At 32.4% G+C, this 22,748-nt stretch overlaps 4 protein-coding genes across 8 annotated transcripts in view; 3 read left to right on the top strand and 1 right to left on the bottom strand.

Annotated features, from left to right (window-relative positions):
- The first annotated feature begins 31 nt into the window (after positions 1–31).
- Positions 32–6,981, top strand: Cpsf1 (cleavage and polyadenylation specificity factor subunit 1). Its single transcript, XM_083047936.1, is given in 25 exon segments — positions 32–376; positions 378–444; positions 532–563; positions 565–645; positions 647–748; positions 932–1,007; positions 1,010–1,241; positions 1,331–1,581; positions 1,698–1,879; positions 1,956–2,240; positions 2,350–2,523; positions 2,674–2,811; positions 2,957–3,106; positions 3,457–3,618; positions 3,718–3,953; positions 4,129–4,339; positions 4,419–4,585; positions 4,662–4,905; positions 5,008–5,193; positions 5,301–5,549; positions 5,626–5,778; positions 5,861–6,037; positions 6,129–6,402; positions 6,540–6,669; positions 6,784–6,981. Coding segments are annotated over 25 exon segments (4,248 nt in total). The 5' UTR covers positions 32–274; the 3' UTR covers positions 6,971–6,981.
- Positions 6,982–7,357: 376 nt separating this feature from the next.
- On the top strand, positions 7,358–8,817 carry LOC145941761 (dynein regulatory complex protein 8). The gene is made up of 5 exons (XM_083048043.1): positions 7,358–7,424; positions 7,796–7,912; positions 7,987–8,107; positions 8,249–8,459; positions 8,580–8,817. The coding sequence occupies exons 1-5, from the start codon at positions 7,358–7,360 to the stop codon at positions 8,727–8,729; spliced, it is 666 nt and encodes a 221-aa protein (XP_082904169.1). The 3' UTR covers positions 8,730–8,817.
- Positions 8,818–8,981: 164 nt separating this feature from the next.
- LOC145941743 (delta(3,5)-Delta(2,4)-dienoyl-CoA isomerase, mitochondrial) lies at positions 8,982–11,220 on the bottom strand. 3 transcript variants are annotated; one of them, XM_083048017.1, is made up of 8 exons: positions 11,103–11,220; positions 10,760–10,824; positions 10,384–10,531; positions 10,214–10,302; positions 10,006–10,133; positions 9,595–9,875; positions 9,370–9,496; positions 8,982–9,224 (listed from the first exon to the last, which is right to left on the bottom strand). In XM_083048017.1, the coding sequence occupies exons 2-8, from the start codon at positions 10,806–10,808 to the stop codon at positions 9,126–9,128; spliced, it is 921 nt and encodes a 306-aa protein (XP_082904143.1). In that variant the 5' UTR covers positions 10,809–10,824; positions 11,103–11,220; the 3' UTR covers positions 8,982–9,125. The 3 variants fall into 3 exon arrangements, with proteins under 3 accessions (XP_082904143.1, XP_082904151.1, XP_082904159.1); XM_083048025.1 differs by having other exon boundaries at positions 11,001–11,158; XM_083048033.1 differs by lacking the exons at positions 10,760–10,824; positions 11,103–11,220 and adding an exon at positions 10,874–11,013.
- Positions 11,221–11,284: 64 nt separating this feature from the next.
- The window catches only part of LOC145941693 (uncharacterized), a 39,768-nt gene continuing 28,304 nt past the window's right edge, over positions 11,285–22,748 (top strand). The window contains exons 1-4 of one of the 3 annotated variants that reach the window (XM_083047956.1): positions 11,285–11,367; positions 12,146–12,238; positions 13,149–14,015; positions 17,136–17,605. The gene's annotated coding sequence lies outside the window, so the exon portion shown is untranslated. Of the gene's footprint in view, positions 11,368–12,099; positions 12,239–13,148; positions 14,016–17,135; positions 17,606–22,748 lie in introns of those variants that run through there. The other 2 variants (XM_083047965.1, XM_083047948.1) reach the window with 2 other exon arrangements.

The following is a 22,748-nucleotide window of genomic DNA, read 5'->3' as shown; positions in this document are numbered from 1 at the left end:
AAGCAGTGGTATCAACGCAGAGTACTTATTGTGTATATCATGTGTGATGTGTGTATATTCGAATTTTTCAATTAGATTAACTTAACTGAAACTTAAAGATATCTGATTTAGATCTTTAACAGAAGACCAATCGACGCTGTCTCGAAAAGCCGTGATATTCAATTAGAAACATACTAAATCTTATTAAAAAGAAATCTGATTTAACTTCTTTTCTGGAAAAAAAACATGCTCTCCCTGTGACAGTTCGTAACAATTTATTAGCAATAAGTTCCCCATGTATTCTATATGCAAAAATACTCATCCCGCGACGGGAGTCGAGCACGCGATCACCTGTCATTTTTTCAACCGTAACGAAAAATGCCTCGTGGTCGCCGGCCGCGAATGTTATCAGGGTGTTTCGCCTGATCCCGGACGTCGACATGACGAGAAGGGAGAAATATACGGGTAAATATTTATTTTTGTTTCGATCCTTCTTCGCAGATTCTTTATTTATTCGAATACGCAAAATAGAAGAGAATTTCTTTGTCGCAGAAACGCGCCCTCCTAAAATGAAGCTAGAGTGCCTTGGCGCAGTATACTTTGCATGGGAATATCATGTCCATGCAGGCTGTTCATCTCATTGGATCGCAGAGGGATTCTCTGTTGCTTAGGCTTTCGCGATGCAAAATTGTCTGTTGTGGAGTACGATCAGGATATTCATGATCTGAGGACAGTGTCGTTGCACTATTTCGAAGAAGAAGAAATAAAGGTAAAAATTTGGATTCTCGCAAAAAAAGACTGTTTCACTAATTTATATTTATAAGAAATTATTTAATCTTTAATTTTTAATAGATGATAATTTTCCTAAAATAATTTTTATTTTTTTACACGATATTAATTTGATGATACAGATAGTAATTCTTAAAATTTTAAACTATATTTTATTAATTAGGATGGATGGACGAATCATCATCATATACCAATTGTAAGAGTAGATCCTGAAGGAAGATGTGCAATAATGTTAATATATGCAGAAAACTGGTTGTACTACCCTTCCGTAAGGATCCCAGTCTTGATGATGGTGACTTGCTCGACAGTGCAAAATTAACATCCTCCAATAAGATTCCCATATTGTCCTCGTACATGATAGTATTAAAAACACTGGAAGAAAAAATGGACAATATAATAGACTTGCAATTTCTGTATGGATATTACGAACCTACACTGTTAATTTTGTATGAACCAGTAAGAACATTCTCAGGGTAAGGATAAATTTTAAATTCACCAAATAAGTGCGGAAAAAGATGTATCGATCAATGGATTATATAATGAAAATAATCTTTATACACAGACGCATTGCCGTAAGACAGGACACTTGCGCGATGGTTGCTATATCCTTAAACATTCAGCAAAGAGTACATCCTATCATTTGGTCTGTCTCTAATTTACCATTCGATTGTCATCAAGTTGTACCTGTGAAAAAACCTCTGGGTGGCACACTAATAATGGCAGTCAATTCGCTTATTTATTTGAATCAAAGCATACCACCTTATGGAGTATCGCTTAACAGTTTAGCAGACACAAGTACCAATTTTCCATTAAGTAAGAAATATTTTCAATAGTATTGCAATAGTATTTCTAATAACAGTAAACGTAATTTATAACACTTATGGAACATAATGATCATGCACTTTTATTATTCTTTTTTATTTTTATAGAGCCACAAGAGGGAGTAAAAATGAGCTTAGAAGGTGCACAAGTCGCATTTATATCTGGGGATCGTTTAGTTATCTCTTTAAAGAGTGGAGAACTTTATGTTTTGTCTCTCTTTGCCGACAGTATGCGATCTGTGCGTGGATTTCACTTTGACAAGGCAGCAGCTAGTGTGTTAACATCATGTGTAAGCATTTACATTGAATTTTTAATTTCTTTATATGCGCAGACATTTATCGTTCTAACGATATATATATTTTTAGGTATGTATGTGTGACGACAATTATCTGTTTCTCGGCTCTCGACTCGGTAATTCGTTGTTATTACGATTTACCGAGAAGGAACCGGAAACTCTAAAGAATCTGAATGACGGTGAGATCACTATTGAAGAAAACGATAGCGAGGAAACCCCGGCCAAGAAGGCGAAGCAAGACTTTCTCGGTGACTGGATGGCGTCGGACGTGTTGGACATTAAAGATCCGGAAGAATTGGAAGTGTATGGAAGCGAAACTCATACGTCTATCCAAATAACATCATATATCTTTGAGGTATTAACGAACTTGATCTTATTCCATATATAGTGCATCGTGTTTTTTATTAATCTCAATTATTTATTTTATCGTGTTTTATTCTCACGATTTTAATTTTTATGTTTAGGTGTGCGACAGTTTATTAAACATTGGACCATGTGGAAATATTTCCATGGGAGAGCCGGCTTTCTTGTCGGAAGAATTTCTGCATAATCAGGATCCCGATGTCGAACTCGTGACAACATCCGGATATGGCAAAAATGGTGCGCTTTGTGTATTGCAACGTTCCATACGTCCTCAGGTGATTGACAACTTTTGTAATCTTATTTATATTATATATAATTAATTTTAATTTAATTAATTTTAATTTTAATTTTGATTTTTTAATTTTAATTAGCATTGATCTTACTATGATTTAATTAATATCACAAAATCTCATTAATAACAATAGGTTGTGACAACATTTGAATTGCCCGGCTGTGAAGATATGTGGACTGTTATCGGACCATTAAATAATGACGAGCAAGTTAAGGCAGAAGCGGAGGGATCTCACGCTTTCTTAATATTGAGTCAAGAAGATTCAACCATGGTATAATAATATATTTTTTATATAATACTTCAATATTGATATAATAATTAAATATAATAATATAAAATTGAAATATTGATATATTGTCACTTTATATATCTTGTGTGAATAATAATTAATACTTGATGATATTATTTATCAACAGATTTTGCAAACCGGTCAGGAAATTAACGAGGTAGACCAGAGTGGGTTCAGCACGCAAGGAAGTACAGTATTCGCCGGTAATCTCGGTGCTAATAGATATATTGTACAAGTTACTCAAATGGGTGTACGTCTTTTACAAGGCATCGAACAGGTATGCACATTCAATCTCAAATATTTGCATAAATTCAAGCCTTTTGTTTGTAATTTTTATTGTAAAGCATAATGAGAAAAATAGCAATAAAATCTTTTGTTTTTAAATTATATCTGGAAATGGGATACTCTCGATATCATTAAATTTTTTGAGCATAAAAGCAGTATTTTTATATTGTCTCTTTGACATATTTATTTATTAGTTTAATCGTCAGAGATAAACGATAATATATTTGAATTTATATCATTGTATTTGGATTGTTTTACTTATATATGAAACATGATTAGAATTATTGGTAAAAACGCTTTATAGATAAAAATTAAACTTATTATATCTATTATTAATTACAGATCCAACATATGCCGATAGATCTTGGCTGTCCAATTGTGCATGCAAGTTGTGCCGATCCGTATGTAACATTACTCTCGGAAGATGGACAAGTAGTATTGTTGACACTTAGAGAAGTGAGGGGCACAGCGAGATTGCATGCTCAACCTGCCAATTTATTGTTTGTAAGTTTATTTCTATAACACTTTGAAGCGTTAAGTGTAATTATGTAAATCTTATGCAAAATATTCTTAAAACTTGTAATACTTTGTATGTGTCTACAGCGTCCCCAGATAGAGGCATTATGCACTTATAGAGATGTAAGCGGGATATTTACGACGCAATTGTCCGAGAGTGTGGAGGACGAGCAAACCGAAGAGGAGCACAATGTCGAGGAACCGTCTATCCTCAGCAGTATCGACAATGAAGACGATCTATTATACGGCGATGTTCCAGCATTCCAGATGCCTGCACCATCGTTACAAAAACCATCGGATGGAATCACTAAGAAAGCGCCTTGGTAAAATTCTACAGTTTTCATACAATGTATTTAATTAAAAAACATATAGCTAAATATTTTACACCTTTATGTATCCTAAGATTAAAATCTTAATATAAAATCCTAATATAAAGTATTTTATAATATAAAATATACTATATCGACATACATAATACTTTGGATTTTTGTATAATAGGTGGCAGAGACATTTGCAGGAAATTAAGCCCACATACTGGCTACTTGTGTATAGAGATAGCGGGACGTTGGAAATTTACTCCCTACCGGATTTACGACTCTCTTATCTCATTCGTAACTTTGGCTATGGTCAGTACGTGTTGCACGACAGCATGGAATCGACGACATTGCAATCAACACCCGTCAATGAAATCCCTAATCCTGAAATGCAGGTAATGATGTTTGCAAATATATTTGACGTTTTCTCCGTAGTAATTCTTATGCCATTAATAAATATATATTTCTCCATAGGTTCGTGAAATTCTAATGGTCGCTTTGGGACACCATGGAAATCGACCGATGCTCTTGGTACGTCTCGATTCGGAATTGCAAATTTATCAAGCTTATAGATATCCAAAGGGACATCTAAAACTGAGGTTTAAAAAATTGGAACATGGAATAATCCCAGGACGTTTCAGGTTTGTATATATGTATATTACTTATTTTTTATTTATTTTACGCTGAATTTTTGACTAAATTCTGTTTCCATTGTAGCCCAAAACCCAAGGAAGAGGACATGCCTACGAACAGTGACACTCGCATCTGCATGATGCGTTATTTTAGCAACATTGCCGGATACAATGGTGTATTTATCTGCAGCGATTATCCGCATTGGATATTTCTGACCGGACGCGGTGAATTACGCACGCATCCAATGGGCATTGACGGCCCCATCACGTCTTTCGCCGCTTTTAATAATGTTAATTGCCCACAAGGTTTCTTATATTTTAATAGAAAGGTACTATGTTGATTAATCTAAAATCATTCTTTATATGTAAATGTTTTGTATTCTGTACTATGTTTTTATACAAAATTTTATAATTTCATAATTTTACTTTAGGAAGAATTACGGATATGCGTTTTGCCGACACACTTATCGTACGATGCTCCTTGGCCAGTTAGAAAAGTGCCTCTACGATGTACTCCACATTTTGTTACATATCATTTGGAAAGTAAAACTTATTGCGTCATAACAAGCATAGCTGAACCTCTGAAAAGTTACTACAGATTTAATGGCGAAGATAAGGTATTAATAAAAATATCAATATCTTTTAATTTTCTAAAATATCTCTATCAAATAGCTTGAAAGCATAATATTAAAAATTAATATTGACAAATATTTTTGTTAATAAGGAATTTACCGAAGAAGAACGTCCAGAAAGATTTCTTTACCCGTCTCAAGAACAATTTTCCATTGTATTATTTTCTCCAGTTTCATGGGAGACTATTCCTAATACAAAAATCGAACTAGAACAATGGGAACATGTCACTTGTTTAAAAAATGTATCTCTAGCTTATGAAGGAACGAGATCTGGTTTGAAAGGTTACATAGTACTGGGAACAAACTATAATTATGGCGAAGATATCACAAGCAGAGGACGCGTAAGTTCTACAAATCAAAAAAATCTCAAAATCTTATCGATTGATTATTTTATTATATTCTTTTTTTTACTTTCAGATACTTATATTTGACATAATCGAAGTTGTACCTGAACCTGGTCAACCATTAACTAAAAATAGATTTAAACAGATTTACGCGAAAGAACAAAAGGGGCCTATAACTGCTATAACTCAAGTATCAGGATTTTTAGTCTCCGCAGTTGGTCAAAAAGTATTTTTTTTTGTTTTCAATTCATTTTTACCAAAGCCTTTATCTATTGTGAACAATATTAAAGATTTATGTTTTATCGCAGATTTATATTTGGCAGTTGAAAGACAACGATCTCGTTGGTGTCGCTTTTATCGATACTCAAATTTATATCCATCAGATGCTGAGTATCAAAAGTCTTATTCTGATAGCTGACGTTTATAAATCAATCAGTTTGCTAAGATTTCAGGAGGAATATAGGACACTCTCTCTTGTTAGTAGAGTAAGTAATAATGCATTAATTTCGAAGAAATATTAACAATAATTACATTAAATATTACGTAAATTATACAATTTGTGTATTTTTATTATAGGATTTTAGACCTGCAGAAGTGTATACCATAGAGTATTTAATTGATAACACAAATTTAGGATTTTTTGTGGCTGATGGAGAGAGCAATCTAGCTTTATTTATGTATCAGCCAGAATCGAGGGAAAGTTTGGGAGGCCAAAAGCTAATTAGAAAAGCGGATTTTTATTTAGGACAGAAGGTGAATACTTTCTTCCGTATTAGATGTAGAATGAACGATCCTGCAAATGATAAGAAGCACTTTTCCGGTGCTGACAAAAGACATGTCACCATGTATGGTAAGTCAAAATATATAAAGTTTACAAATATGTAATCTAATCATCTTTTTAAATAATCTGTTAATAAAGTATATTATTACATGTATTATTTATGTTATATATTTACATGTATTATATTATTTTTTTACATTTTACAGCAACGTTAGATGGCAGTCTTGGTTACATTCTGCCAGTACCGGAAAAAACGTATCGAAGACTGCTTATGTTACAAAATGTGCTGGTGACGCATATCTGTCATATTGCAGGCTTGAATCCAAAATCATATCGGCAAGTGTCAATTATAATTACAAAGATTATATATTCGTAATTATTTAGTTCGCTGATTTAATTGGCGTGCAATTGGAAATATCGCTAATATATACAATTGCTTTTTTCGTTTAGCACGTATAAAAGTTATATTCGAAATCAAGGTAATCCAGCAAGAGGCATTATTGACGGTGATTTGGTCTGGCGTTATCTTCTTTTGCCGAACAACGAAAAAACAGATGTAGCTAAAAAAATTGGAACGCGCGTTCAGGAGATAATCGAAGATATCACTGAAATTGATCGACAAACGGCGCATTTCTAATCATAGCTTATATTGTATTAAAATTAATAAGTCTTTTATTATAATTTTATATTTTCTGAAAATATAATGCATTATAAACTTTGCTTGTATGTATATATACATCATCGAATGCATACAATAGTACGTATGCCTTGAAATTATTACAGCATACTTGCAATTGTTTAATTTATATATCGCATAATGTGATTCAACCTAAATTTTTGGTACTAGAATACGAAAAAAATATAGATATAATTTTTATATTTATATTTTAGGAAAAAAATGATACTACTTTGTAAGTTTTTGCCGGATTACGACGGACTGACAAATTAGTTTATTTATCACTTGTGCATAATCAAACTAATAGAAATATTCACAGTATTATTGTAATGATATATATCTTCTCAAATGCATCCATCTCCCAAGAAAAGTATCATTGAAAGGCGTCTTTCCTTACGAAAAGAAAGTCTATTATGTATGTATCAAACAAAGAATTTGTAATTAATGTGTACAGAATATATGTACTTCATGGAAAACAAGGTTTTTTTTAAAATATTGTCCATCAAAATATAAATTAAAATGCCATATCTCTCTCATATAAAATATAAATCAATAAGTCCTCTGAGATTATACTAATTATTTTATATTGCTTATATTGATCAAACAATTCATGAAAGCGTTTCTTGAACGCCGAGAAACATCGTTCGTCCCTCTTTATTTCTTATATTTCTTAAATTATTATTTTTCATTAGATTTCTTGATATCAAAGTAAGTATTTTAGAGATCTTGCATCAATAATGAAAAAGATCAATAGAAATATTTAATTTTTTTAAATTATACACTTAGTGGCTGCCGAACCAACATTATTAGAAAGAAGACTCTACGAGGCATTTGATGTATTTGATAATGCAAGAAGTGGGGAAGTGGATGTCAGAGATTTGGGAACAATAATCAGAGCATTAGGTTACATAAAAAATTGTAATAAGTTTACATATTTCTCGCAGTGTATTTCATTCTATTTATGTGTCGCTTAATAGGATGTGTCATAACGGAAGCTGAGTTGCAAGAGATACAAGTGGAAGTAGAAGATGTCGAAAATAATTGCGTACCACTAAATAGATTTGTAGAATACATGAACAAAGCGATTAACGAGCGCAAGTACGTTTAAGTCTTTTTTTATTTTTTTAAAATCAGAACAAGTAGATGTTGATAAATTAAAAACGCAATTTTCTATTATATTATAATATATCTTATTATAATATTTTATAGATATGTATCTTGTTTTTAAAATTTGTTTAGATTCAAGCCAGCAGAACCAGAAGAGCTATTGAGAGCGTTCCAATTATTAGATCCTGAAAATCACGGATATATCATGAGAGACGATTTAGAGAAATCAATTATGGAAATTGGAGAGCCGTTTACAAAGGAGGAAGTGGCCGATATGATGGCCGTGGCTTGTGATGCGGAAACAGGAAAAATTAATTACGAGCATTATATCAACTTGCTAATTGTACGTATATATAATCATTTTCAACATTGCTAATATTTCTTTACACCACCCATAGAGAGAGAATGTTTTATCTAAAAAAAAAAAAAACATTGAGACTTCCACTTGAGATAAAAATTACAGGTGAAAATTCCCGAAGATCTTAATGTATATAATATTGTTGATAAAATAGAAGCTACAAAATTGGCAGCATTACCTAAAAGACCCATGTGGGAAAGCTTTTTGTTTAAGGAAGATACACCACCTGACAAAAAAAGTGATATATTAATTTAGTAAAGAATTGTCGTTTTTATGAAAGAATCTCAATATATGAAAAATGTTAAAATCTGTGATTAGGAAAATTGTATAAACACATTTTATATATTTTATGTTACATAAGTATATTTCCAAAATATATTTATACCTTTATTTATTTTTATATATAAAAATAGCATACAAATATTATATATATTAAACTATTAAAATACTTATTAAAATACTTTAAATTCTAATTAGAAAAGATGTAAAAATACATTTTATATTTCATGTTGTTTAAATTTTTTAAAATTTTCACAAAAAATATACTAAAATTTGATATGAAAATATAAAAAAGTTGTAACTATTTTTTTCTTACAAATAATGATAATTAAATGTGTAAGTAGATAACGTATCCATTAACAATATTAGATATTACAACTTTGAAAATATCGGAGGATCACCTTTAACAGCCTGTGCCATAGCTGCAGTTAAGAAATCTTCGCTCTGAAGCATTGCCTTGTTATGCATCGCCTATCGAGATAAATCCCAATATATATATATATATATATATATATATATTGAAACAATTTAAAATATAAGAAATTATTTCATAAAGAATGAATAATAATAATGCTTATTATAATTTTAGGTGGAATAGGTAGTAGAGGGCACTCACGATATGATCTAATCCTTCTTGAACAGAGTGGTCTCTGGAATATACCATACTTATTTTTGAACCTTGCACAGCAACTGGACTCTTACTTGCAATATTTTCAGCAATTTCCATCGCCTTATTCAATAAGCTGAAACAAAAATGTGAATAACTTCGAATTAATTCACCTTGTTCGAGCAATTTATTACAAGATTATACATTCTTCTTTCAGTGCATTTGTTATTTTACCTTTCTTCATTGTCCAATATACAGCTTATAAATCCGCTTTCCAGTGCTTCGGTCGCAGGATACTTTCGTGCTGTGTAGACAAGTTCCCTTACTAAACTGTCGGATCCCACAGTCTTTGGAAATCTTTGAAGTGTACCTACATCAGCCGCCAAGCCAAGGTCGACTTCCTTTATTTGGAAGTATGCATCAGAGGAAGCGTAGCGTATGTCAGTTGTGGATACCATGTCCACACCTGCGCCGATGCATGCACCATGTACAGCAGCTATTACAGGTTTTGGACACTGTCAATTAATTTTGCATATTATTATTTTGTTTGTACAAAGAAGTATCATTTTAAAAATAATATGATGTGTAATGGATTATGAGTGAGCTGCGGAGAATATATCACAACTCCATGCAAATAATGGATACCTTCTCTATGGCTGTAAGCGAATCTTGATAATCTTTAATTTTAAGTTCCAGAATTTTGGATCTACGTGCAACATCCTCGTGCTGTCCTATGCTCTGACCCATTTCCATCATTCCTTGCATATCAATTCCTAAAATAGTTGTCAAATAGAATGATTCCATTTATTTATCAATGTCATAACAATTAATTAATTTATATATTATTTCATACCTGCGCAGAATGTCTTTCCAGCAGCTGACAAAATAATTACTCGGCAATCGGGATTGAATGCTAATTCCTCGAAACATTCCTTAAACTCTCTACATGAAAATTGTTGAAATCATTTAAATATAGGTATTTAATTGCAAAAGACATATAATAAGTGATTCCTATTTTCATACCTCCACATAGCTGGACTCAATGCATTTCGTTTCTCTGGCCTATTCAATTTGACCATGTAAACAAAAGGTTTTGGAGTAGATATCGCTAATGTTTTAAATGCAGGTGACATTTCTGTAGAGTATTTCAATCTAGAAGCAACTTGTAAATCTGTAAATTAAGAGATAATTTAATTCTCACAGAATTATTACACTTATTATATAATATTTTTTTATATAACTGATGACTTTATAGAGTATGATATAAACAAAGAAAATGTTTTAATTAATTAAGAGATATATTTTAAACACAATCAAAGATAATGCTTGATAAGTAATTTTTTCCTAAATACAAGATAGGATATTAAATAGATTTTTAAAAAATTACAAATATCCTTACAATTTCCCAATGATCTCGACAAACTATTTTTAATAATATTTATCATCATGTTGGATGAAGGTATTCTACAAATAAAAATAATAAATTAATAAGTAAATTTCAATATATACATACACGTTTAGTATATTTCTGTTTTTATAACAAAAATTGATGTTATGTGAATAGGTCAAAGTACATCTCATAATTTTACGAATACTACAATATTACTTTAATAATATTAAGAATTTCAACAAAGTATTACAGATTTATTAAAGTGAACTGTCACTGGAAAATATACAATACACATATATGTATAATCGATTTATATTTTTCTACTATTCTTTTATATTAGATTTTCCTTTACTTCGAAGCAGCTACTCTCTTCTAACTCTGAATCAGCTATTTTTTTTCTATACTTTGAACTTTGAATCAGCTGTTTTTCTGTCTATAGTAGATTTCTATTTTTTGCAGGCCGATTAAATGCGATCGTATCGATCGAAAAAAAACTTGGTTACGTAGTTCGCGTTTTGTACACGTAGACGTAGTGACGTTCGAATAAGTGTGTGTGTTTGATTCGATAAAAATCGCGGTGGTGGAAAATAATAATCGCTCTCGGATATCATTTTGCTGTAATATGTACAACAGTGTAATTCTAGTAATCCGTAGATTTCCTTCTTCGTTTCATTCGAGGATTTCTGATCTGAAGAAATGGAAGAGATTAATTATAGAGATTTATCGGCCCTAGGGCCAATTTCACCAACGTCGGTTAACTTTTAACCTAGCTCCGATTAAACTATATGTTTGTCTCTTTTTAATGAACGTATCTGAAAAGAGACAAAGATATAATTAGGAGATTAAAGTTAAGGGGATGCTGACCTTGTCCTGTCTTATCGACAGAACGATATTTTTCTGCACCCTTTTCTCTTTATGAATTAGTTGAATAGAATAATAAATATTTTTTCACGTTTAAAGTACATGTAGAAACAAAGTTGGAGCCTCTCGATTTTATGTATAAAACAAAAAAAATATTTTTAGTTAAACAACTTTTTTTTGTTTTTTACATAAATTTGAAAGATTCCGACTTTGTTTCTATATGTACTTTAATCGTGGAAAAGCATTTATTATTCTATTCAACCGCAATAAAAAGAAAACGGTGCAGAAAAATATTGCTCTGTCGATAAGGGTGCCGTCACATGGGGCGTAACTTGCGTAAGCGTAACCAGCGGATCGCCAATCACCGAGTTATTCCGATAGAGCTCGACGAAGGGCTCTATCGGAATAACTCGGTGATTGGCGATCCGCTGGTTACGCTTACGCAAGTTACGCCCCATGTGACGGCACCCTAAGGGTCAGCATCCCCTTAACCGAGGTTGGTGAAACTGATCCTAATGCGACTCCCGAAAGTAGTTGAAAAGTTTGCCGTGCGTCCTCGTCAAAATTGCAAATGGAGGAAAAAGCGGGAAGCCGAGTCAGCATGATAATACAACTGTAGCTGTAGAGGTATGTGTAAAGTTTCTTTTACGAATTCATATATACATTGTACGTAATTGAGAAAGTATATCAACGAAATATTTTGAGATCATTGTAAACTGCAAAATTAATACCGCATTATAAATCTATATTATAAATATCGTTCAGATATCGCATATATGTATATATGATCACAAAAGAATAGTTTCAAGTAATGTCAGCGCTCTTTAATTATCACCTTTCCCCGAATCGACCGAGATCCTTTTGATACCCAGGTAGCAAAATTAGTCACTTTGACGTCATTTTGACGTAATTTGATGTTAAAATGACGTCAAAATGACTTATTTTGCTACCTGGGTATAATCACCAAATTTTACACAGGGTTCGTGGGATTATGAGTCTTTAATAGCTATCCCCTCATCATTTCTCTCGAAATTTCTGTCCGTAGAATTATGAAATTTGTGAGATATAATAACTTCTCAAAATGGGACATTGAAAATAATAATATATGTTATAAAATGTAAAATAGTAATATGTTGTTAATATGTTATAAATGACCTATCTGCGATTAATATTTTTTGACAGAAATCAGCTTACTGTCAAAAATGTTAATCGAGTTTAAAGAATTATGACATATTGTTTAAAACATATTATTTTAATTTCTATAACATATTATTTTACAAATTAATTAGCAAATTAACTCCTTCATCAACTGATTTCTGACAAAAAAAATTAATCGTATATAAATCATTATAACATATTATTTACAACATATTACTATATTTTATATTTTATATAACATATTATTATTTTAAAATTTAATTAACAAATTAACACTTTATTAATATTTTTGTCAGAAATCAGCTGATTAAGGAGTTAATTTGCTAATTAATTTTTAAATAATATGTTATAAAAATTAAAATAATATGTTTAATGAAAGTACACAACAGCAGTACTGGGACTGGCAGTAAAGTCGGAGACTGCCGAGCCGAGCCGAGCCGAGCCGAGCCGACCCGACCCGAGCTGAGCCGAGCCGAACCGAGAGCTCCGAGCTCGCACGTACGCCGCGACCACCGCCATTACGACTTTGCGACCTTGGCGTGCTGCTCGTCTCGTAAATGGCACAAGCCTGTCTGTTGCTGGGTGCATTTTCGGTTGTTCGCGATCAACGTTTGCGCGCTCATCGCCGGTCCGCGACAGTACAAGTGTGAGTTTAGTGTTTTTACATGCTTAATTATCGTACAAAGCCGATTGCGTCGAAATCGTGTACGACATCGTGCTCGCGATCGCACGGGCGAGTCTACTACACGGGCGGATCGAATTACCGTTGCGCTTCCGACGCAAATTTCCCGAGTTTTTCGGCGTTGTCGATCCGCGATTTCTACGTCGTTGAATTGTGATATATAAAACATAGTGAAATGTAGTGCCCCTTTCTTGGAATATCGGTGACTCCTGAGTGCGTCGTGAAGTAGTCGCCGCATCATCGTCCGATGAGGCCCTCCGATAAGTGGGCTTTGAAAAAAACGGCGACGCGAAAACAGAGCATCGGTTCTATTCGCGAATAAGCTCTCGCGATTCTCGCGTTTTACCGAAACGCGTCGAAAATGTGATATCTAAAATCCGGGCGTCGCCGCGCGTCGCGAACGAAAAAAATTATGTTTCGAATGAATGCCATAAACCATAAAGGAACGGTGCGGAGAGAGAGAGAGAGAAAGAGAGAAAGAGAGAGAGAGAGAGAGAGAGAGAGAGAGAGAGAGAGAGATCGGTGGCCCGGGGAGGCATCGGGCAATGGCGGAGCAACGATAAGGTAAATACATAATTAATAATTTATTTAACTTTTCATTTGTCATTTGTGAGATTATCTATTTATCTTCGCGATAATGATTCAAATTTTACATTGTTGTATAATAAATAATAATGAAAATAAAATATCCTAGATTTTATATTTTGAAATACTTGGAATATTTAATAATAAATATAATAATTTTTAATAATTTAATAATAATAAATATATGTATGAAATATATAAGATAATAAGATGCGACGTATTTTTTTTTTTTTTATTATTTAAATTTTGGATTCGCGATGTTCACTTCATCCTTTCGCGTTGCATTTTAAATCGTACATCATCATACATCACACGCGATTTAATTTTTAATAGGCTTTTACGCACGCTATGATATAATAAATGATTAAATCAATTCGTCGCTAGAGAGATTTACGTTTACTTTTACATAATGCGCTCTTCTAGCGAAGATTGAAGTGTCACCGTTCTTGGAGCGAAGCGCGATGAAAAGTGGGAAGGGGAAAAACACGGGTGGAATGAAAAAAGGACGAACAGCAGCGGAATGTCCAGTTTTTGCGTGATGGCAGTTACTTACCTTAAACGAGCTAAGATTCTCATATAAAATAGCAGAGGAGCTTTTTTTGCGCACATACGATCCTTATTTGCGACACCGCAATCAAAAGCGACGAAACGGCGCGGCGATCCTTATTTTCAGACCATAATTTCAATGCGGCAGAATTAAATTCTCCATAATTTTGGTGGCTATTTTTCGTTAAGGCTCCTGGCTCCTTGCCGACCATGTCGAAATCGTGACGTCAGAGGCGAGAAAACACACGCAAAAATTTCTTAGATGCCATTTCGAAATGAAAAAATATTTCGATGAAACAGCACTTCAGATGGCTTTAGCACACTCTTAAAAAACCCCGAAAACTATCCTTTCCCCTTTATAATCAATCAACAGCTGTAAAATGTAATATTATGAAGCCCAGTCCGTCTGGTCTTTGCACATGCGCAGTCATTCCGCATGTCAAAGTCTGATATCTCGATCATTTTACAGATGTTGATTGATTATAAAGGAAAAAGGATAGTTTTCGGGGTTTTTTAAGAGTGTGCTAAAACCATCTGAAGTGCTGTTTAATCGAAATATCTTTTCATTAAAAAATGGCATCTAAGAATTTTTAGCGTGCTTTCTCGCCTCTGACGTCACAATCCAATATGGTCGCGGTGAGCACCCAGGAGCTTTAACTCGTGTTTCAGTCATCTCATCTTTATATATTGATTGTGGAATTTTAATCCACGCATGCACCCTATCTTTTAATTTCTTAAATCACACCTAAAATCATTATCTTATCTGATCTCCGTCATAAGCGCAGTTTATTTTATAAAATTTCTGGAGAGTAATAAAATTTTCATCTCCTTTCCGCCAGAAAATTTATGAAAACGCAGATTCTATATACGGATTATTACCAAAATGATATATCTATTTTATTTATAATATATATATTATAATAATTAATAATATACATATATAATTATCTATTTTATTTATATCGCGATCTTATGATGAAATATTTCAGTAATTTTTCCGCGTGCTATATATATAAAAGAAACTGCGTCGTATTATACTATAAATTATTACTCTATTACTAAGTCTATTATCAACGATTCGAGTGTTAATTATTCCGTTATTATCGACATTAGAACGATGGACAGTAACGCATTAAATAAAGTGCTTAGTTAATTCTTGACTCAGTAAACGATGAATGTCGTTTATAGGTTGCCATGTCTACTTTAGGGAAACACCGACCTCTCGAAAGTGTACGGTGCCCTTTTTCTATTTCACATTTACAAAGAACAAACGCCAGTCGGTTTGGAAGCCGACGCACGGAATCTTAATGACGTCTTGTACACATATTCGACAGTGACGTTTAAAGAGAGAGAGAGAGAGAGAGAGAGAGAGAGAGAGAGAGAGAGAGAGAGAGATCTCCGAGTGTCCTAAATGGAACAGAATTTACCATATAAATAAATTTCTCGATTATAAAAGCGTTTACTTTTTTGTTATTACTGAAAAAAAATGCAACTATGTATTCAGCAGTAATTACATAATTTTAAATAGAAGTGAGATATAATTTTTTTGAGGTCACGCAAGCGTGCTTAATCCATCACCGATGTTTAAACGTGTCCGTAACAATGGCGCATTTATCTCCGTCGAAAACATATTTCCGCTAGAATTATTTTTTAAATTATTTATTATATATTGGCATAATTATATGTTATTATATTATCATTATATGTTTATATCACTGTCACTTGTTTATGATTATATTAATATTTTAATCCCTAATATTTTAATAACTTTGACATGAATTCAATGAATAGGACAAGTGAATAAGAAGTCTCTACTCTTATAAAATTTATATGCTGTAAAGCTAAATTATTGTATATTTTTATATTTTATGCATTGTATTTTATAACATGAAATTTGGCAAAACTACTTAAGATAGTTTTAATTATCGTAACAAGAATAAGTAATTTGTAACTGTTATACAACTATTGTTAAATGTTTCTTTCTGAAAATATTTATAGAGACAACAGTAAATTTAATATCTCGACGAAGAAAATGATTAAAGCTGGGAACACAATGCTAAGCGATAGCGATAGGAATAGCGATAGCGATAGAATAATATCTAACCTCTGTTCCTATTGGTAAATATTTTTTATTCCACCAATAAGAACAGAGAATAGATATTTTTCTATCGTTATCGCTATTCCTATCGCTATCGGTTAGCATTGTGTTCCCAACTTAAAGAAGCGACATTCTACAAATTCTTAATATATATAAGCATAAATAAGCTATAATGTGAGGACAAGATTATTACCAGTCGATCATTATTACATTCCTTTTGAAGTTTTTGCCACATGGTGACACATTACATTATTAACTAGTAAATGAAAAAAATTAATAATGATTTATCAAATGACAACGTGACGAAGGTGCACAAAAAAAAGTTTCAGCGGAAGACGATTAAAATTTTTTTTATTACACAATTCGCATTTCTTTTCTTCATTCTATCTTTATTATAAATTTTTTAAAAATAATATTGACGAGTTTTTCTCATCTAACGATTATGATGCTTGCAGGGAAAATTCGCACGTGTGCGAGCGAGATGGGTGGCGGTGGAGCCCGCGCGGTGGGGGAAAGAACGAAAGAGCGGAAGCACGTGCGGGGGAAAAGGACGCGACGAGGGACCGTAGTATGACGAACGCGAGGCAACCGGTGCAGACGATGCGGTACGAGCAGTCTGCGCACGGACATCGATCGAGGTTCATGTTCCATCCACTCCCCGAAAAATTCCCGATTGTTTCTCGAATCGCGCGAAATACTAACGTCACGTATTTACAGAGAGAGAAAGAGAGAGACATTGCCGCGGTATTCGATGCAGCGAATGACAGCGTGCGTGACAGTGCGATGACACCTGTGCTTTTCCGAGAGGAACGAACCGTCCAGTACTGCAGCAGCTGCGGGGGGTGTTTTTCCGCCGGTGCACTGTAAGTTTTCTGCGGCAACCGGAAGACGTCAGTTCGCCAGTTATCTCGCCGCTGAAATAAAGGTAAGTGACAATTCACTGACAATCGCGTTTTTCGCGGAATAGAGAGGCAATTGGATATCGCGCGCTTATTAAACGCTATTTAAACCGCGACGTCAACAATGATGAATTAAATCTGCGCCCTTTCATTACTCCAAGTATAACATTATCGCAATAGTAGTACTAAAAATATTTTATTATATATATTTATATAATATGTTATTAAATATATTTATATATAATATTTTATTAAATATATTTATATAATATTTTATTAAATATATAAATATATTTAATAAAATATTTTTAGCACTACTATTGCAATAATGAATTTATATTTATATATATATATTCAATTTGCTATCCTATTAGCCATGTGGTTGTTACACAAGGCTTATTATTTAATAATTAAAATGGAGACAGAGATATCGTTGTCGCACTACGGTATTATCGCACAAGGGCGTTCGCACCAGCAATTCCAGGCAATCGAATCGATCGTCCAGCGCAATTTTGCTCCGGTTGCTTTTGAATACGCTTCCGGAAATTCCTTCATTCTACAACTTTTTGCATTATGTAGCTTCTCCAACAAAGTTCGTATCGCGCTACAATGACGAAGAACTTTTGCCACAATGTATCTCGAGCGTAAATGTTAATAACGTCGATTGTGGCGTGCAAATGATTCAGTGCAAATGACAATGGAAAGAGGGAAAAGAATCACCGCGATAATTTATACGTAATTTTCATTTTCAATTCTTCGAGTCATAAGGTATAATAGCGTCGATTGTACATGCGAATAATGAGCGAAATTTCGTGGTATTACAAAATTCCGCAATTTATCGCGTTTACCACAATAATATATGCTTTTACGAAAATGACGACTCGCGATTGAGACATCTTTCCGCAATCGAAGGGTTAATCTCAATTTTTTTTTGACATTTGTAATCCCTCGAATGCAATTATACTTCTACGACTCTGTTAGTAATGACAGATAATAATGGGGTCTTATAATAAGACGTACACGAACGCTTATCTTTGAATTCCCTTCGAGGGAAAATGCAAAATATGCGTACATATGAGAGATACCTCGAATCTAAATTAATTCGCGACACACATTTCTGGAAGCAGTTATTTAAATAAGATTATATTTTTCGGGATAAAATCGGATGAAAAAAAAATAATTATATTTGTCAAATAAAGTTGAAACCAAATTAGAGTTTTAAATAAAAATTTAGTTTCAATATAAGTTTCTTATTTAAAAAAAGAAATTTTTTAATCTTTTTTTTAAGAGTGCTGAATTTTTTCTAATTTTATTTGATATGGAAATAGAAAATGCAAAATTTTTTGCAGTCTAATGAATGACATAAAAGAACAAATATTGCATTAATAATTATAAATTTTTTCTTTATTTTAAGAGTTATAAAAAATTTACGCCTACTCGTGCTTCTAAATTTTGCCAAAAAATAGTGAAAAATAACAGAGTTAATTAACTTTAATTTCTTCCGAAATTAATTGGAAACAACTCTGTTATTTTTCGGCAAAATTTAGAAGCACGAATAGGCGTAAACTTCAGTTTATTTTTTATAACTCTTAAAATAAAGAAAAAAATGACATAAAAAATATTTTTTAATTAATGCAATATTTGTTCTTTTATGTCATTTATTTTGGACTGGAAAAAATTTTGCATTTTCTTTTCCATATCAAATAAAATTAGAAAAAATTCAGAACTCTTCAAAATTAAAAAATTTTTTTGACTTTTACTTTTCTTACTTCTTGTTTCCTTCCGAGTCACCTTTAATTACCTTGAAAAGTTTTTGTTTTGCTTTAACGCAACGTCGCGCTTCAGGTTCGCGTTACAGATTCGCCGCGAGGACTTTAAACTTGTATGCTTAATAAATGACGTATCCTAAGTTAAACTAGGAATAACGGTAGAATTATAAAAGGATCGATAGCGAGAGACGCATTCATTTCACTGTGTGCTATAAATTGCACGGTCGTATATACAAACTGCAGAGCATGTGAAAGCGGTCGATTCGCTTTTACTGCTCGTAACGCTATTTCATATATATCCACCAGTGCATCCACGGCGAACGTCATGTACGTACATATACATACCATTCCGGAACACGTAACGCGCTTAATTTACCCAAGTTCATCGTTTTTATGTTTCCAATTTAACCCGATTCCTGTTTAGTCTAACTGTTTATATATATACGTTAGAAAAAGAGTCATATCGCGCATATTTTCTATTAAATATTGAAGCTACGACCGGACGTGGATCTCTGAGATGAAATGAAGAAACGGATGAAGTTACGATGAAATCGGAGCGATGTATAAGAGCTTGTTTCTACAAAGTGTTCCTTGTTTCGTTACCGCGTATTCTCTCATGTCAGTAGTAAAATTACGACGCGTGTAACGTAATGATTTTACATCGCGCGATTATTTTGCGGAATCATTTAATATGTCGATATAAATTCATTTTTTTTATGCGAAGTCTTAAAATCTTATCTCTTTATATCCTTCATCTCTCTCTCAATAAAATTGGCCGAATAAATTCGAGAGTAAAATAGGGGAGTTGGCGCATTTTTGTCGATACGCGAGAAGTATCTCGCGTTTAATATGCAAATACAGCGAACAGTTCTACATTCAAATGTGGAACGACGTGACGAGTCACTTTCGCAAGGATTAATCTCGTCGCTCTCTAGAAAATGCGGAGCTTCCTCCGAAGGTTCCTCCGGTGCTCCGCCATATTTACGCTGTGTCTCTCGTCAACGTTTTTGTAAACGTTGTTTTCTTGCGGAAATATCTCTGGCGGCCATCTGTCAGAGAGAGGGACGCTCCTCTTCGCATCTCTGTTGCGTTTCTCGCGTAAACCTGCTCGACACATTCTTGGACTTTTTAATTACATTAATCGCAATTTATATCGCGAGGCAATATTTCTCGAGACGTTTAATCTGCTCGAGAAAGCCTTGTATCATTTAATTTACATATGTATATGTGCTTTTTTTTATTAGCCTCTCTCAATAAAATTAGACATAGATTACATTATCGGTTAAATTGTCCGCGAAATTTTTGCATTTCATATATTATATTTATATATATGTGTGTCATAACATTTTTACGCAGTATTACACAGTTGGAAAATTTGTGTTTTCTTGTTAAAAACGGTCCCCGTTAAAATTTTCGTGTTAAATATTTAACACATTCATGTGTTAATTTAACATATTATTGTTGTGTTAATTGAACTCAAATGTTAAATTATTAAAACAACAAAAAAGAAGTGTAAAAATAACACAATGTGCATCTATTTTTAATATTACACAATAAATATGTTCCGTATTATTAGTGACAAGATTTATTTGTTAAAATTTATAGGAAAAAAATGTTAATTTTACTTTATAATTTAAGTAGGGATGATAAAATGTTAAATTAATAATTTTTTTAGTTAATTTTTACATTAAAACTATGTTAATTTAACACAAATTTAATTTTAAGTTTACTTGAAGTTTGCATTTATTTTATGTTGAAATATTAACACAATATTCGTGTCACTATTTAACATATCCATATTATGTTAAATTAACACAAAAATTTCTGTGGACCGTTTGGGACATGTGATATTTGTTAAATTTAACACAAATTTTTCAACTGTGTGTATATATATATACATATAATACGAAACCACAAAAAATAACTATATATATGTATGTATATAGACATTATATATGATATTATATATTAAATATATAATACTATATTACTATATAATACTATAATACTATATTACATATTTAATATATAATATCATATATATGTCTATATATCTACATATACAGGGTGAGTCTTTTTAATCTTCAGGTAAATATCTCGAAAACAAATGCTTTTCGAAAAAAATGTTTCAAATAAAAGTTATAGGACTTTATGTGGCGCATTAAGTAGTAATATTAGTTTGACTATAAATAACATTGTTAATGCCACGTAAAATTCACTTTGAAATTTTTAAATGGGAACCCCTATTTTTGATTACATATTCATATAGCTCATCTTAAGAGCTTTTCAAAACACTATAATAAAATGTTCTTCCATTAAGTATTTTTCGAGTTATAAGGCTTGAAAGATACAATATTTTGACATAAAATGCAAAATATCTTATAAAATATTCAGTTTTCGATAATTATAGCTTAATACTTTTATGCATAGAAAAATGAGATCAATCAATTGGTGTAAAAAAAATGCATAATTATTTTTTAAAAAAATATGTTGCAAATTACATTAAAGCATTTGTTTCCGAGATATTTTCTTGTTAAGATTAAAAAGACTCACCTTGTATACAGGGTGTCCCCGAACTCGCGGATCAACTCTCGTGGGTAGATTCCTGGGATCATTTGGAGACGATTTTTCCTCAGCGAAAATGTCGAGGCACCAATAATTTTCGAGTTATAAGCGATTGAAAATAAAGGGTTTTTCACAAACTAAGCCTTGTGGAAATAAAATATTAACAAAATCACATTCTTCAGTTAATTTCAGATAGAGTTTACTTTAATAAAATTTTAATATAAGGCTTAGTTACAAAGATACATGATGACAAAAATTGGAAACATGCAAAAATGATGACCTCCCTCGACATTTTCGCTGAAGAAAAATCGTCTCCAAATGATCCCAGGAATCTACCCACGAGAGTTGATCCGCGAGTTCGGGGACACCCTGTATAGTTATTTTTTGTGGTTTCGATAACTTTGCATTTTAGATTTAATTTAAATAAAATTACTTTGTTGGAGAGCTTTTGTGTAACAACGTCCAGTGATGTAACAATTTCTATATTTATACGTACCTATTCTTTTACCTTCTATTGCTTCTAATATTGAGATTGGCGAAATTATAAGTGCATTGAACTCGGTACTTTGAAAGTAAGTGCACCGATAGATTAACTCTTATGTATGAGATTCATTACGGATTTTTGCAAGAATTACTTTCTTCCAGACGCTTTATAATCTTATATACTCTGCGCGCATTGTGAATTTCTAATTTTATAATTTATAAATTACGTTACGTATACGTTTCCCTGTTAAACTTTCATGAAACTAACTGATAATATCGCTAAGAAAATATATTTAGATAAATAACATATCCTTCCTTCTACATCGTATAAATAAAGAACATGCTTAAACAT

Source organism: Prenolepis imparis, unplaced genomic scaffold (genome assembly GCF_030444845.1).
Source record: "Prenolepis imparis isolate NDT839.2.m4 unplaced genomic scaffold, iyPreImpa1.0 SCAF_1, whole genome shotgun sequence".
NCBI classification, from domain to species: domain Eukaryota; kingdom Metazoa; phylum Arthropoda; class Insecta; order Hymenoptera; family Formicidae; genus Prenolepis; species Prenolepis imparis.
This window is presented reverse-complemented; position numbering and strand designations above follow the sequence as displayed.